This window comes from Ruditapes philippinarum, unplaced genomic scaffold, assembly GCF_026571515.1.
Source record: "Ruditapes philippinarum isolate M1 unplaced genomic scaffold, ASM2657151v2 ctg184_1_1_1_1, whole genome shotgun sequence".
NCBI lineage: Eukaryota > Metazoa > Mollusca > Bivalvia > Venerida > Veneridae > Ruditapes > Ruditapes philippinarum.
Genome location: NW_026863779.1, coordinates 75,978 through 94,017, shown reverse-complemented (window position 1 = coordinate 94,017; position 18,040 = coordinate 75,978). Strand labels below are relative to the sequence as shown.

The 18,040-nt window shown below is 34.2% G+C and overlaps 1 protein-coding gene across 1 annotated transcript; it reads right to left on the bottom strand.

Annotated features, from left to right (window-relative positions):
* Positions 1-2,034: 2,034 nt before the first annotated feature.
* LOC132723308 (vacuolar fusion protein MON1 homolog A-like) lies at positions 2,035-14,966 on the bottom strand. The gene is made up of 7 exons (XM_060707984.1): positions 14,362-14,966; positions 11,731-11,879; positions 10,706-11,147; positions 9,651-9,826; positions 9,153-9,273; positions 5,841-6,122; positions 2,035-5,177 (listed from the first exon to the last, which is right to left on the bottom strand). The coding sequence occupies exons 1-7, from the start codon at positions 14,668-14,670 to the stop codon at positions 5,037-5,039; spliced, it is 1,620 nt and encodes a 539-aa protein (XP_060563967.1). The 5' UTR covers positions 14,671-14,966; the 3' UTR covers positions 2,035-5,036.
* Positions 14,967-18,040: the final 3,074 nt, after the last annotated feature.

Sequence of the window (18,040 nt, the reverse complement as noted above, 5' to 3'; positions counted from 1 at the left end):
CATATCTTTGTTTTATTTCACATTTTTTTTTAGCTGACAAATTATTTACAGGTGGTAATTGCCCTCACTATGTGGATAAGGTGTGTGCCCTCACTATGTAGATAAGGTGTGTGCCCTCACTATGTGGATAAGGTGTTTGCCCTCACTATGTGGGTAAGGTGTTTGCCCTCACTATAAGGATAAGGTGTGTGCCCTCACTAAGTAGATATGGTATGTGCCCTCACTAAGTTGGTAAACTGTGCGCCCTAAGTAGATATGGTGTATGCCCTCACTATGAGGATAAGGTGTGTGCCCTAAGTAGATATGGTGTGTGCCCTCACTATGAGGATAAGGTATGTGCTGTCACTATGACTAATGAAGGATATGAGGAATGGTGTTGCCCTCACTATGGTGTGTGATAAGGTGTGTGTGCTCTCACTATGAGGATAAGGTGTGTGTCCTTACTATGAGGATAAGGTGTGTGCCCTCACTATGTTGATCAGGTGTGTACCCTCACTATGAGGATAAGGTGTGTGCCCTCACTATGAGGATAAGGTGTGTGCTCTCACTATGAGGATAAGGTGTGTTGCCCTCACTATGTTGATAAGATGTGTGCCCTAACTAAAATGATAAGGTGTGTGCCCTCACAATGTTGATAAGGTGTGTACCCTCACTTAGTGGATAAGGTTTGTGCCCTCGCTATGTGGATAAGGTGTGTGCCCTCAGTATGAGGATAAGGTGTGTGCCCTCACTATGAGGAGAAGGTGCATGCCCTCACTATAAGGATAAGGTGTGTGCCCTCACTAAGTAGATATGGTATGTGCCCTCACTAAGTAGATATGGTATGTTCCCTCACTAAGTTGGTAAACTGTGCTCCCTAAGTAGATATGGTGTATGCCCTCACTATGAGGATATGGTGTGTGCCCTAAGTAGATATGGTGTGTGCCCTCACTATGAGGATAAGGTATGTGCTGTCACTAAGTGGATACCTGAAAATGGCCTCTGCCTTAACATCATCTTTAGTCAAATTTGTGTGGTATTCAGGAAATTATGTAAGTAAATATGAGCACTTGTAACCAATGAGACTCTTTTAATTTATTTTAACTATTAGCTAGAAGTCAATGGAATATGAAAATATTTGAGGTGGTACCCAATCTTTAATCTAAAAAGTCGAAAAAGGGGCATAATTCTGTCAAAATGCTTGATAGTTACCTCCTCCTGTCTACAGGTTTGGGGCATGATGGTGAACAAGTGTGCACAGTTTCAAAGTAATATATCAATGGACTTTGAAAAATATTTGAGGTGATGCAAACTTTAAAAGGTTAAGCCACACTTGGGTGACTAGGTTAGCTCTACTTATTCTTATCGAATAGTCAAGCTAACAATGGCAGAATACTTATACGGTATCATGAAGAAAAAGTGCTGTTATATTATGAAACATTGTCAAATGACCTCACAAGTTATTACAACATAATCTCTTATCTTGCATAACAGTTAACACACATTATGTTTATGACAAAAAATCACTATTTCAAGTCAGGAACTCAGTAAGTTTATAATGTACAATAGTTGTTATCTGCAACTCAGATAATGTGTGTCCTTCCCCCCTAATGGTACATGCAAACTTTTACTGTTATAATTTCATGGTGCACTCTGGTCATGATATGTTGCCAATACATTGTGCCTATAAGCAAAATATTTACCAAGTTATAACTGTAAAAGTTGGTTTATACCCCTGAGATAAGAAGGGAAAAAACCACATTTGCCGAGTTCCAGATCACAACAATTGTAGATTATAAACTTATTGAGTTCCTGACTTTAAACCGTGATTTCTTGTTGATAAATACAATAGAGTTGGGTCAAAACTATTCCTTTACCAACATAGACATACTTTATTGATCTTTATCAATAGAACAGTAATAATTGTATAGATAACAAACTTCTTGTATTACCTTTAACAAATTTATTTGATTTTCATAAATAACAAGCTAAAAATATTTACATTATAAATACTCTTCAACTATTTAAAAGCCATTTCTTCTCACATAAAAAATAATGTAGCAGTTACAATGTATAAAAGATACAGTTTATTTGCACAATGGATCATGTCAAAATAGAACACATAAATGCATTTAAAATAAACCTACAATTCAAATGTAAACCAAAGATTTTAATAAAGATGTAAATTCTTTGTTATAAAACATTTATTTTATGTTCTGTTCATATTGCTACATAACATCACATAACTTTTTTCAGAAAACACATTTACTTAAGTCCAACTGATATCTCAAGTATTGAGTTTTCATTTATAAAGTATGGAGATTTACATTATTTTGTACTGTATATACAAAAAAATTAACTCTTGTCATTATTAAGATAAAAACTTATAAATTATACATATCAGTATATTATAGGAATCACATTTTTAGTGAACATTGTTCATTCACTTCATATATATACAAGTAATGACTACAAGGCAAAAGAAAGTCAAATTACGGAGAATTTTACAACTTTTTTCACATTTTTTAAGACACTTATTTTACAATATTCAAAAATGGTTTTACTTTACACCCACATAGTAAATTTCAAATGGTGGCTTTCTAGCAATATGGGAAAGGAATGATTTTAGGTGACCCTCTGTCACAGGCATCTCTATAAGACCAGTGACTGTCTGAAAGCTAGATAGATAATGTTATATATGATTACTCAAATTACAACCATTGACAACTGTTTGTTTGTTTGTTTGATTAGGTTTTACGTAACACCAACACAGTGTAGGTCATATGTCGACGTTACAGCTTTACTGATAGAGGAAGGCCTCCATGCATTATTTCAGGCATAAACAGACACCTGAGTAGAACCACCTTCATTCCATAAGCTAGCTGGACGGCTTCCTCACATGAAAAAACCAAAGTCCCTGTCAGGACTTGAACTCGCAGCTATGAGGGGCAAGTGGTTTGAAGTCAATGACCTTAACCACTCAGCCACAGTCCACAGACACCCCTACAACAGTTAGTTAATCAATTATTTGGCCCAGTCAATCATAGCATTGTTATTATTTGCTAGTAAGCCATCGGTCATGAGTTTGAATCCAAAGCAGCATAGGATAATTTTTTATTGTACTGCATCTTCTTGTTATGAATCTTAAATATTCATAAAAATTGTTCCTAAACATGAAAAACTTTTAGATAAATTTGTAAAAAGGATCTGAAAGGAGGGATATCCCTGGATAGCAATGAAACAAAAACAAATACATGTAAACTACATGCTCAGTTTGATTCTGTTCACAACAGATAATTGTACACACCAAAACTTCTGCCGTATTCAATCTTGAACACTTACTGAAATCAATGATCTGAACTGACCAGTAAAATAAAATAGCACTGAGACAAAGTATGGGTGAACTTTCGACAGCTACCACCTGCTGATGTAAGTAAACATTCTAGAAGGGAGAGATCTATTATTAGCAATGAAACAAAGAAAATACTGCACAAACAAAAATTGCACACTAAATGAAAGTACCATACAAAATATGTTCAAAGAAGAATGTCACGCTGGAGGTGAAGAAAAGCACCTTCAACAAACATCTAGTTAAAATATAACAAATTTGGTGACTAAAGTGCCTCCCACCTCTAAACATTCCATCTTCAATGTAAAACAACATGTATCAACATGTCAGTCACAAAAATAATTCAAGTCTTGTATGAAATACATATCAAACTAATAGTAGTCTTACATTTATTTTTGTGTACTATAAATTGTCAAATTATATAAAATCTCACATAAATCACAATTCAAACTGGATTGCACACATGATTTTTTAATCAACTATTCTTTTATCAATAATGGCATTCAAAATTTACTTGTTAACAATGCATCCTTCATGAAAATTGATTTAATCATGATTTCACTACGAAGAAGAGAAAACTTTAGTTAAATCTACTGCACTATAAAATCCACAAGCATTATGAAGTACATTTCCTTATAAAAATATTCAAACCGGTAATTCATATTCACTACATTCAGATTGTTAAGTCACTTGTACCCATAAAATAAACTACTACCTTATCACACATCCATGCCATTTTTGCGACTCTGTAAATATGGTATTGCACGGCCGTGCATATATTTTGACGTGACGTCATTAGCGTTATACAAACATAGTGTAAAGACGTGCTAAATGTAAACATTATACTATAGGCTCGTTAATGAAAAATGACTCTTCACTTTAAACGGTCTTTATTTTGGGTTTGTGATAAATAGAATATTATATTCGTATAAGTTCATTACTGAATTTATTGCACTTGTTGAATAAAATAATATCATGCTCGCCAGAGGCTCGCATAATATAATTTTATCCAACTTGTGCAATAAATTCAGTATTGAACTTACACTCATTCAATATCCTCTATCTAATATATATACTAGTTTATTTAAAGATGGTTGTCTGATTTAAAATAAAAAGATGACTGGATACCAGTGTAAAAATGCAAGCTTGTCATTGGTCAGTATTATCAACCATAACAAGGATAAACCAATCAGATACTCCAGATATAGACTGGTTTATTTTATAAGCTTAACAAAAAACACCAAAGTTTTTTCTTTGGTATAAAGACTAGGAAATGACAATGTAATGTAAATGCTACTGCTATATTCATCTGAAATACAACATTTATATCAACAACACACAGTCAATAGCTATAACATGATTATAGAAGTACACTTTGCTGAAAATAAATAAAATACAAGTGGTCATGCTGAAAGGGCCTGATTTTGAATTCAAACATTTTATTCAGAGATAAAGCGGAAACATTCCATATTGGTACTTGGAATGTTAAAGTAGAAACACTAGACTCTACTTCAAGCTGGCACCTGTCAAGTTTTATAAGACCAATATTATAATTTATTAATAAACTCAGGTGATTTCAGGTATCACAGGGAAACCCACCAAAATTCCTGAACTATCTTGATGAGATAGACCCTTTTAACATGACCCCTCTCAAAAAACTATTTATCACATATGTTTCCTGGTTGATGAGTTTATATCCAACTTTCCTCTAGAATGTCACAGACTCCAATATAAACAGTCTATTTGCTTCCTTTCTAATCCAGGCCATCAGCTTGTTGACAGCATTTATTGCTAGTGATTTTGTTACTAATGGTCCAAATACTGCATACAACTCAAAACCTCCAGTAACCTGATATAAAATTTATAGCAGTAGTTACAGTACCTTAAAATTACAACTAATATTATAGTTGGTATAAAAATGGACAGAAATAAGATTTTATTTAATCTCATAACTAAAACAATCCGAATAAATATTTATACATGTACAAATGTCTTAATGTCCTTTGAAGCAAAATATAAAGTTCTGAAATAGATAATTAAGCAAAATACATAAATTCTCACTTTTACTGTAATGTATATTAAAATATATTATGTACACTAGAAAGAATTATTTATGTACCATCAATTATCTAATGTATTACACTACAGCCAAAGGTAGGGTAAATAAGCAACAACACCAACTATAACTCTAACATGTCAATTAGCAAATAATTGACTTTAACCTGACAATGTTTGTTTGATTGAGGTTTATGTCACACTGACACATTAAGGTCATATGGCAGCGTTCCAGCTTTACTGGTGGAGGAAGACCTCAGGTGCCCTTCCGTGCATTATTTCAGGCACAAACGGGCACCTGAGTGAGTACAACTACCTTCATTCCATAAGCTAGCTGGAGCCACGGACGCCCCACCTAACTGTCACAGATAGCTAAAAATAAAATACTGTATAAAATTCAATTCAAAACATAACTAAATGCAAATAGATTTTATATTAAAAGATAAAATCAACTTACCCATCCCAGTAATGCTTCATACTGGCCGACATGGTAGAGAATTTTTAATGGTCTAGATGAGGAATGTATTCTATTGTGCAAGTAGTAATATAAACTAAACAAGCGCTCTTGTTGGTCTGGTGTCAGGTACGGTGCTTGAAGCTCAGGGCTGGTGTATTGGGCGGTGCTTTTATTCTTGTACAGAAAGTGGCGTAAATCTGTTATACCACACTTTGAAATATTATAACTGTCTTTTCTTAATGAATCAGCTATTGCTCTAAGACCATTGTACTTTATAAGTCTCTGAAATAAAATAATGAAATATACATGTATATGTAATGTGGCAAATATATTAAATCTATTAACAACACTGTTTCAGTTTTTCATATGGTATGTAACAAACATAATAATTTGGATGTTATCGAAATAAATTCAGACACTTCTTTTCAATAAAGATGCTTAATCAATTGGTTCCCATGCCTATAAATCTCTGACAAATATTGAAATTTATTCAGTCTACATTCACAATATATCTCTTACAATATTTTTCTGAAACAAAAAAATAAACAAGAGGGCCATGATGGCCCTGAGGTCGCTCACCTGTATATAGGCCCCCCCCCCACCCCCAGGCCAATTTTTACCCAAGGGCTTTTATTTGTTTATTTGAACAGACTTGGTAGACACCCATAAGAAGATGTTTCATGCTAAACATCTAAGTTCTAGCTCATTGGGTTTTTTAAAAGAAGATTTTTAAAGTTTTTACTATACACATATAGTTAAAAACAATGACACCCCTGGGGCAGGGCCAGTTTTGACCCCCGGGCTTTTATTTGAACAAACTTTGTAGATATTTACTTAAAGATGAATCATGCTTAATATCTAAACTCTAGCTATTTGGGTTTTTTCCAAGAAGATTTTTAAGTTTTTGCTATACACATATAAGGAAAATCAATGACCCCCCCCCCCGGGCGGGGCCAGTTTTGACCCCAGGGCTTTTATTTGAACATACTTGGTAGACACCCATTAGAACATGTTTCATGCTAAATATCTTAGCTCTAGCTCTTTGAGTTCTTTAAAAGAAGATTTTTTAAGTTTTGGGGCGGGGCCAATTTTGACCCCAGGGCTTTTTATTTGAACAAACTTGAAGACACTCATTAAAAGATGTTTCATGCTAAATATCTTAGCTCTAGCTCTTTGGGTTCTTTAAAAGAAGATTTTTTAAGTTTTTACTATATGCATATAGGAAAAATCTATGACCCCCTGGGGCGGGGTCAATTTTGACCCAGGGCTTTTATTTGAACAAACTTGGTAGACATTCACTAGAAGACGTTTCATGCCAAATATCTAAGCTCTAGCTCTTATGGTTCTTTAAAAGAAGATTTTTTAAGTTTTTACTATATGCATATAGGGAAAATCAATGACCCCCCGGGGCGGGGCCAATTTTGACCCCAGGGCTTTAATTTGAACAAACTTGGTAGACACTCACTAGAAGATGTTTCATGCTTAATATCTTAGCTCTAGCTCTTTGGGTTCTTTAAAAGAAGATTTTTTAAGTTTTTACTATATGCATATAGGGAAAATCAATGACCCTCTGGGGCGGGGCCAATTTGACCCTAGGCTTTTATTTGAACAAACTTGGTAGACATTCACTAGAAGATGTTTCATGCCAAATATCTAAGCTCTAGCTCTTACGGTTCTTTAAAAGAAGATTTTTTAAGTTTTTACTATATGCATATAGGGAAAATCAATGACCCCCGGGGCGGGGCCAAATGACCCCAGGGCTTTTATTTGAACAAACTTGGTAGACACTCACTAGAAGATGTTTCATGCCAAATATCTTAGCTCTAGCTCTTTGGGTTCTTTAAAAGAAGATTTTCAAACTTTTTACTATATGCATATAGGGAAAATCAATGACCCCCTGGGGCGGGGCCAATTTTGACCCAAGGGCTTTTATTTGAACAAACTTGGTAGACACTCACTAGAAGATGTTTCATGCCAAATATCTAAGCTCTAGCTCTTAGGGTTGTTTAAAAGAAGATATTTAAAGATTTTTCTTTCGGTTGCCATGGCAACCAGAGTTCTGCATGGAATTAAATTCTTTGAACAATTTTTAAAGGTGACCACCAAAGGAACATTCCTGTGAAGTTTGGATGAAATTGGCTCAGTGGTTTATGAGGAGATGTCATTTAAAGCAAAAGTTTACGGACGGACGGACGCTGGACGAAAAGCGATCACAAAAGCTCACCCTGTCACTTTGTGACAGGTGAGCTAAAAAAAAAACAAAAAATAACATATTTTCATCATCTCAGATGACAATTTTCCTTTTTAAAACAAATGTAGCACAATAATATAATTTTCTATCTATATTGTTTTATTGATGCTTTGCAAACCTATCTGTTCATAAAGTTTGCGCAAGAAACCATAGAAAATGTTGACTTGTCTTTTAGTATTCTTGTCTCTTTGTTTTAATCACTAATATTTATCTTAAATACAATGTTACAATAAATCAGATGTCAAAAACAAAAGCTTCCAGGCTGACATTGTACTTGGCTATTCTTAGTGCTGAATAGTGAGACAAGAGCCTTATGTTAGAATTTTTCAAAGGGAAGTTAAAAGTGAAAATCAATCCTAGAATTATATATCTTAGTCCTTTACCTAAAGTTTAGTCACAAGGAAATTTCAAGTCAACACCTTCAATGGTGAATGCTTTGTTTGTTTTGTTGGATTTCAAAACACATCAACACTTTAAATTTCATATGGCCACATGACATAGTTATGACATTGAAGGAATTTTGTAAGTTCACAAGGGCCATATTTCATTCAAACCCCATGGTAATTATGGGTCTTATATTAAAATTCATTATCAAGTGAATACATTCAGTAGTTTTAAAGATTACAAGCATAGAAAGCTTAACTAGGAAATTTCTACAATAACAAACAGCAATTACTGAGTCAAAAACAAGGTTAGAGTTATTGATCTTCGATAGTGACCTCCAATTATGAGACATGTATTAGATTTCAAGTGAATACCTATATTAGTTTTAAAGATTGAGCTTGCATGCAAAATTGAACCACAAATTTTCACAAGTTCCCAGGGGGCTATAATTCAGTTGAACTCATGCTACAGTTATGGGCCTTGGACAGTGACCTCCTATAGTGGTAAATGAAATATGATGTTGTTAATGTATCAAATGTTGCACATAAAACTTTAACCAAAGTGTTATACCAATGCTCATGCTCCACTATTCTATGAATTGTAGAGCTATACACCAAATCAATTCTTTATTATACATGTATATATTAGGCATGGAAGAATATGAAATATAATGAAACCTCTGTAATTCTTCTTTTACATTCTGACAGAGTGAAGAAGGAGTCCCTATCTACTGACAGCAACAATAGACATGTTTGACATTCTTCATCTAGGTATGAGATATGTGCTTGTAAAAATCCTCTGAAAGTCAACAAAATAACAAACAGTATTTCAAAACTGCCCTTAAATTTAAAACAGTCAACTGGAAAGATGTTATGCTTATAATATTTTTTGTTTATTTGATTTTAAATCATCAATTTTTTTTATTTTTCCATTTTGAAATTATCAATCTGCTTTACATTTTTATCATAGACTTTGTCAAGTTTTACGGCTCATGAATTTGTCTTAAAACAAGATTTATATTACACAGAATGTATACTTTGATCAGTTTATATCTTACTACTGCTTTGCCTTGTAAATCAATAAATGCCTGATGTGATCATATCAAAACAAAATATATATTAACTTTTATCTTATTGACAATGTCACCTTGACATTATAAACAAAAATACACTTACGATGAGTCAAACTTTGGAAGACATATTGGTGTCCATGACTCAGCAGCTTTGAAAGACTCTGCAGAGTTGATAAGGTTTATAATTAAATGAAGATCCATGGGATGTAGGAAATATTTCTTCATTCTGACTAATGTCACTAACTGGCTATTGGTGATTATCAGTGCAAACACTAAATCCTGAAATCATATCAATATTATCATTTATTTAACACTGTTTCTAAAAATGCAATTTTCTAAAAGAAAGGGCGCATTTTGAAATATTTTATTTTAATTATAAAAGTTTACATGAATCTATTTCATCTTTAAAAGTAATTGTTGTATTACTGATGTATTGCTACAAAATAGCAATTTGATTCATCTCAGATGATTGGCAAGTAGAGACAATCATAGTCTACAAAACATGTATTCTATTTTAAAGCTACTGTGACCTCAGCTTAAAGTTTATTACCCTATATCTCTGCTATCTGTAGCTTGGAAAAATTTTGTATAACATTTTGAAAAAGAATAATCCCAAAATGCTTATATGAAAGAAATATGTTGGTGTATTTCCATTTGCATGCATGAAATCATTACTTAACTGTTAAAAACATACTTAAAAGCATATTATTCTGTTTATGCACACTTTGTACGTGTGTTGAATATCAGACACATTTTATGTCATAACTAAGTGAAAATTTGTCATAAAGTTATGAAAACATAATTTTACTGTTTAATAAAAATACTTCATTAGATACAGCCCTTTTACTACTTTTAGTTCATTCTTTTAATTATTTACAAAGATTATAGATAGCTTAAGCGCATCCAGTCATCAAATTAGAACAACATTGTTCTCAAAGTGGGTTAGACTCTTTGACTAACAATTGAGCAGCATTCAAAAAACAGGGTTTGACTCGGATCAAGTCCTTTCCTTTTTTTTTTATCAAAGACTAAACTCTGATATACAATATTTTATGATAAAAGAAAGGGTTAAGTTAATAGTGATTTGACTTATATTGAATTTTAGCACATGGGTCATTAATTTTAAATCAAGCTTAAATAAAAATTATTAACATATACCTTGACTTTGGCATGTTGGACAATACTTTGAGCAATCATATCACGTGTAGCATTCTCTAATGGCAGACAACGTACAGCACCTAGTAATAACCCAGGCTCTGTTTCCATCATCTTTAACAAACTGTCTAAAAACTTTTCCGACCCACTTAACTGTCGTCGCAAGTCATAATTTCTCCTCTGTTTGAATATTTTCTTTAGAGAACTAAGAGTCAATACACTTAGAACTTGATTGTATAAATAGTGTAGTTGTATTCTAATCTGTCTATCTGACTCACCACCTCGTGTTACACAAACTAGAATAAGATGGTCAAGGTGAAGAAATACAACTCTGTGCTCGCCGACAACTATAGACCGGAGAGTATCATGAGACGAATCTTGGACAAATGATACAAGAGCCTGCATAACACCAAATATTGTCACAAGTTTATCTTCATTCCCATGTCTGTAATATAGTAAATTTAAATAGTTTAAAGTCAATATATATTATATTGGTATATTGCTATATAAAACAGAAAATGTCATTAAGCAGTTACAGTAATTTTAAGTTCCTTACAGCAATATTAAGGTGTTTAACATAATTTTAGGGTGATCACAGAAATTAAAGGCTTACAATTTCCCTACATCTTAACACATACATGTTAATCAAAACTGCTATTAATATAGAAAAAAATATGTAGTGAAAGACAGACAAGATTCTTAAGAAGAACATCCTTTAAAATATTTAAAAGGAAACACTTAATATTCTGAATCATTACATGATTGTTTTTACAACAAGTCTACTATCAATGTAAGATGAAAAGAAATTGTTAACAAATACAAATGTAGTTAACATGATTGTAATATCTCACACAATATCATAACATTATTCTACTACAGCCTTAATTGACAATACTTATAACAATATATTCACTTTCATTATTCTTATATTATACTGGATAAAAAAAACATGTTATTTTGATTAATAGTTTATATAGTATAATTATAAAATTTAATTATGTATTAACTGTCATTTAACATTGTATTACCTTGAATAAACTGGTTTTCCTGAGTCACTGAGTATAAAGACATGTTTTCTCTGCCCTCTCCATTCTGGTGTTTTAACATCATCATCTTCATCTAGGACCTGGGTACGGGTAATCTGATCTATCACTCCACTTAAATCTTTTGATCCAGACTAAAATAATAATTGTAACATAACATATATTCAGATAAACTTCATACTGTATCAATGACCGTTATTCTGTTGCAAGCACTCTAGCCTTTTGCTGTCTATAGCAATATTACAAGATTAACATGATCTTTGTCTGTTATCATCAACATCACACCATGTTTTTCCTTTTTTATTTGAAACAAATACATGTAATGAAAACTTACTGAGTTTGTTACAGACATATTGTTTATGCTTTTCACATCATGCAGTTATCTATACACAAGCCAATATGCAAATAAGCAAGTTACGATTCCTTCCAAAATCTATCAACAGGTGTGGCATAATGTTTTTCTTACAGCAAGAACCAATATTATGTCTATTTTGTGCTTGTTATTAAATCATAAAAGCTTTCTGCATCATAGGTACAATCTTATTTCATATCAATAATATTAAAGAAATAGATATCAATTTAGAGTGCCCTGTTGTAGAGTTATACACAGTTTAGGGTTAAAATGTGCAGAAACATATAATCATGAAGCCATCAAAAGAGTATTGAGAAAAATATGGCAAACTACAATGAGCATAGAATTACTTGTCCTGACACTATTTGGTTTATTAAGGTCATATCTGACATTATGTTACAATGTAAACATTCCTTTGCCTGCCATATGCCATATCAGAGTTGGCATATTTTTGGGGATTAGTAGTCAGAGGGAAATACAGGGAATTCCCAGGAAATAAGGGAATTACAGGGAAATAGTTAACTTGTCATCTGTGCTGTATAATGACTGAGCAGTTGGTAGCTCTATCCAGTTTAGTATATGAATAGTTTACCCAGTGTTTAGAAAAAAAATCTTCACATTTAAACTTTAACCCATTACCGCACAAGCATTTTGTGAAAAATGGCTGTTTTCATTGAAAAGCCTCCTAGTACAAGTTCAAATTGCTATGAAACTATAAAAAATGCTTAAATACTAATCAAACTTGGCACATTTGTTTACTGGACCATAGCCTTTGTAATGACATGCTCAATCTTAAATTTCCTATTATCATAGCAATGAAGGGACATCTCAAAATTGCAAAAAATAACTATTTTGGATTGATTTTTTTCAATCAAAACCCATTACAAAGTGCTGCAACTTCTCAATGGATTGAGATATAGAGTCAAAGGCTTTTCAGTGTTGGTTACATATTACCTTAAGATTGACCTGAGGTCATATTTAGCCTCTCACAAGTCCAAAATTTTCTTGGCATTGATCAAACCCCCCAAGCAGAAGAGGGCACAAAATGCGTATTGGAAAACAAGCTTGGTGATTGATCGTATTGAGGCATATAATGCGCAGCATCATATATTTGAATCGTTGTTGCATTGTGAATTGTTTAGACACAATGACAATTTTTTCTTGAGGTCTGAAAAGAATCAGAAAAGCGTATACCAAGTGTGCAGAGAGACAAAGAATATGACCACAAACACATTCGTGTTTAAAGATAGCTGGTTACTATAGAAAATTGGTTAACCAGCTATCTTTAAACATGAATGCCTTTAAAATAATGAGTATTTTCACAAATTAAAGAAATCTCCCTATTTTTGATGTCAGAATTTCCTTCTTTGTTTATTGCAGATTCTAAAATATCCCTGTGATATTTGTGCAAGTGAAGTTGAGCTTCGGGCAAGTAGAAATTCTTGTCCAACTTGTCTGTGGGCAAGTGGAAAAAATCCAATTCCACATGTTATATACAAGAAATTAGGAGTAATTATCAATATATCGGTGTATCACTGATATTTGTCATCTGCTATTGACATATCGTCAATATGCTTTGCACTGAATCAATGACAGCTCTACTGACCAGGCCAGTAAATACGATACTATTTGCTAGTCTCTAGTATTTTCCTTACGAAATAGGCCGGGAGGCACTGGAGACCAAGAGCAACAGGACCAGAGAATAGTATATCCCATCATAGTTTGCACTTATTTCTTATATAATTTTTAATACGGGGAAGTCAAAGACCGGGCCCGCGAAGCGGGTCCGGGCTTTGGCTTGCCCTGCTATAGACTACACGTGTACATATTTAAAAGAAAATCAAATAAAAAACAATTAAAAATATATAGAATTCTATACCTATCAATGAAATTTTCAGTGTCAGTTCTAGTCGGGCGCCGCCATTTACAATGTAACTCAATGATAATAGGCGGGTTATTCCGATAACGGAACAAAACTCAACTTTTCGGATTAATAATAATCGTCGAGTGTTCCGAGTGAAAACGGAAGCGGTGCATGTAATACCGAATTACACCTTTAAAACGGAAAGAATGAAAGGGATTTTTTAACGACTTCCCCGTTCATAGGCTTTGCCTAATTTCTTATTACATTTTGACAATAGTATACTGTGTTGTGAACATGTGACATGTACTTAAGATGAGACCGACTTTACTCGTTAGAAATAAGATATTTTGATAAAAAACATATCATCAAAGCACACAGATAACAGTAATAAGCAACCTACATCACTTTGGTCACTGGAGTCTTCACTTGCTGATGGAGTTAACTTTTCTGCATCCAAATTATTTGCATGACCAGTCTGCTCACCCCCTGATGAATCGTGTTCTTCATGAGATGACTGGCGAACAATGTCATGTATATGACCCTTTCTTTTTATAATGGCACGTGATTTTTCAAAGTCTTCTGCAGCTAAATGTTCATATGAGTCAGATGTTATTAACATAGCAGTGCCACAGTCACCAGGAGCAAGATCTTCCCGTAATTCTTCATCTTCTTCGTCCAAAACAACTTGTTCCGCCTCTTTGGCGGCCATTTTGGATTTACGATACTAATTTTGTTTCCTTTATGGAAGAGTTTAGTTCACTTTGCGGCACGACTAACTTTTTTGAGGAGACAATTTGACACAAGAGCACGGCACGAGTATCGGACCTGGGACTAGCCCAACAAATTGTGCGCTTTAGGGCTTTTTTATATAGACGATGGCCGCCCTTCGCGTAAAGACAGACATCTATGAAATATCAGATTATAAAATCGGTCTGTCTTGCCGTCGAAATATTGAGACTAACCTGGGACCACATTGATAAAACCTCTGTCTTCATCTTAAATGTGTCCGAAAATAAAAATAAAAAAAAAATATATATGAGCCTCACCCTTAAAATATACTATTAGTTAACTTATAGTATATTTTTAAGGGGGCTCATATTTCATAGATTTTTTATTTTTTGGTTTTTGACACATTTAAGATGAACACAGAGGTTTTTATCAATGTGGTCATATTTTCTTCCAAAGTCCAATACTCATGCCTGTGACTAAAGCATTTCTTTAGAAACCATTTATTTCGTAAATTGTCAAGAATACTTGAAATGTCTAACTCAGTTAGAATAAAATATTTTGGATTAGTTGATTATGACAGGTTAGTCTTGTTTAGATTTTATACCAAATAAAATGCTAAGGCCCTTCAAATAACAGTCCTTAACCATTTTAGCGGCGGTAAATCAATTGAATGTAAATGTCCTGACATTTGTAGTATGTCTTTTTCAAACTTTGAATGAAATGCATTAATAGTTCTTGTCAAATAACTTTTGCCAACCTGTAAGCTAATTGGTAGAACTGTCAACATGTATGCTAACTGGTAACACAAGAAACCTGTAAGCTAACTGGTAACACAAGAAACCTGTAAGCTAACTGGTAACACAAGCAACTTGTAAGCTAACTGGTAACACAAGCAACCTGTAAGCTAACTGGTAACACAAGCAACCTGTAAGCTAACTGGTAACACAAGCAACTTGTAAGCTAACTGGTAACACAAGCAACCTGTAAGCTAACTGGTAACACAAGCAACCTGTAAGCTAACTGGTAACACAAGCAACCTGTAAGCTAACTGGTAACACAAGCAACCTGTAAGCTAACTGGTAACACAAGCAACCTGTAAGCTAACTGGTAACACAAGAAACCTGTAAGCTAACTGGTAACACAAGCAACCTGTAAGCTAACTGGTAACACAAGCAACCTGTAAGCTAACTGGTAACACAAGCAACCTGTAAGCTAACTGGTTACACAAGCAACCTGTAAGCTAACTGGTATGTAAGCTAACTGGTAACACAAGAAACCTGTAAGCTAACTGGTAACACAAGCAACCTGTAAGCTAACTGGTAACACAAGCAACCTGTAAGCTAACTGGTAACACAAGCAACCTGTAAGCTAACTGGTAACACAAGCAACCTGTAAGCTAACTGGTTACACAAGCAACCTGTAAGCTAACTGGTATGTAAGCTAACTGGTAACATAAGCAACTTGTAAGCTAACTGGTAACACAAGCAACCTGTAAGCTAACTGGTAACATAAGCAACTTGTAAGCTAACTGGTAAACTGACAACATGTACGTTAACTGGTAGAAATGTCAACATCTAAGCTAACTGGTACACTGACAACTTGTAAGCTTACTGGTAGAAATGTCAACCTGTAAGCTAACTGGTAAACTGACAACTTTATCACAGCCAACTTGTAAGCTAACTGGTAACACAAGCAACTTGTAAGCTAACTGGTAACACAAGCAACTTGTAAGCTAACTGGTAACACAAGCAACCTGTAAGCTAACTGGTAACACAAGCAACTTGTAAGCTAACTGGTAACACAACCAACCTGTAAGCTAACTGGTAACACAAGCAACCTGTAAGCTAACTGGTAACACAAGCAACCTGTAAGCTAACTGGTAACACAAGCAACCTGTAAGCTAACTGGTAACACAAGCAACCTGTAAGCTAACTGGTAACACAAGCAACCTGTAAGCTTACACAGTAAGATAACTGGTTGAACTGTTGACATGTCAGCTAACTGGTAAAACTGTTAGCTTACTAGTAGAACAGTCAATCTCTAAACTAACTAGTAGCACAGCCAACCTGTAAGCTTACTGGTAGAAAATAGAAATGTCAACCTGTAAGCTAACTGGTAGAACTTTTAATTTGTGAGCTTATTGGTTGAACTGTCAATCTGTAAGCTAACTGATAGAAATGTCAACCTGTAAGCTAAATAGTTGAACTGTCAACCTGTAAGCTAACTGGTAAACTGACAACCTATAAGCAAACTGGTAGAATATCAACATGTTAGCTAACTTGTAGACTGGCAACTTGTAAGCTAACTGGAAGAAATGTAAAACTGTAAGCTAACTGGTAAACTGACAACATTTAAGTTAACTGGTAGAAATGTCAACCTGTAAGCTAACTGGTAAACTGACAACTTTATCACAGCCAATTTGTAAGCTAATTGGTTACACAAGCAACTTGTAAGCTAACTGGTAACACAAGCAACTTGTAAGCTAACTGGTAACACAAGCAACTTGTAAGCTAACTGGTAACACAAGCAACCTGTAAGCTAACTGGTAACACAAGCAACTTGTAAGCTAACTGGTAACACAAGCAACTTGTAAGCTAACTGGTAACACAAGCAACCTGTAAGCTAACTGGTAACACAAAGCAACTTGTAACTAACTGGTAACACAAGCAACTTGTAAGCTAACTGGTAACACAAGCAACTTGTAAGCTAACTGGTAACACAAGCAACTTGTAAGCTAACTGGTAACACAAGCAACTTGTAAGCTAACTGGTAACACAAGCAACCTGTAAGCTAACTGGTAACACAAGCAACTTGTAAGCTAACTGGTTACACAAGCAACTTGTAAGCTAACTGGTAACACAAGCAACCTGTAAGCTAACTGGTAACACAAGCAACTTGTAAGCTAACTGGTAACACAAGCAACTTGTAAGCTAACTGGTAACACAAGCAACTTGTAAGCTAACTGGTAACACAAGCAACCTGTAAGCTAACTGGTAACACAAGCAACTTGTAAGCTAACTGGTAACACAAGCAACTTGTAAGCTAACTGGTTACACAAGCAACTTGTAAGCTAACTGTAACACAAGCAACTGTAAGCTAACTGGTAACACACAAGCAACTTGTAAGCTAACTGGTAACACAAGCAACTTGTAAGCTAACTGGTAACACAAGCAACCTGTAAGCTAACTGGTAACACAAGCAACTTGTAAGCTAACTGGTTACACAAGCAACTTGTAAGCTAACTGGTAACACAACCAACTTGTAAGCTAACTGGTAACACAACCAACTTGTAAGCTAACTGGTAACACAACCAACTTGTAAGCTAACTGGTAACACAAGCAACTTGTAAG

Coding starts and splice junctions, on each gene's coding strand:
- LOC132723308 (XM_060707984.1), bottom strand. CDS start 14,670: ATGGCCGCCAAAGAGGCGGAACAAGTTGTTTTGGACGAAGAAGATGAA. Junction 9,827..10,705: donor TCCAACATGCCAAAGTCAAG/GTATATGTTAAT, acceptor ATATGATTTCAG/GATTTAGTGTTTGCACTGAT. Junction 6,123..9,152: donor GTAAAAGAAGAATTACAGAG/GTTTCATTATAT, acceptor ATTTTATTTCAG/AGACTTATAAAGTACAATGG.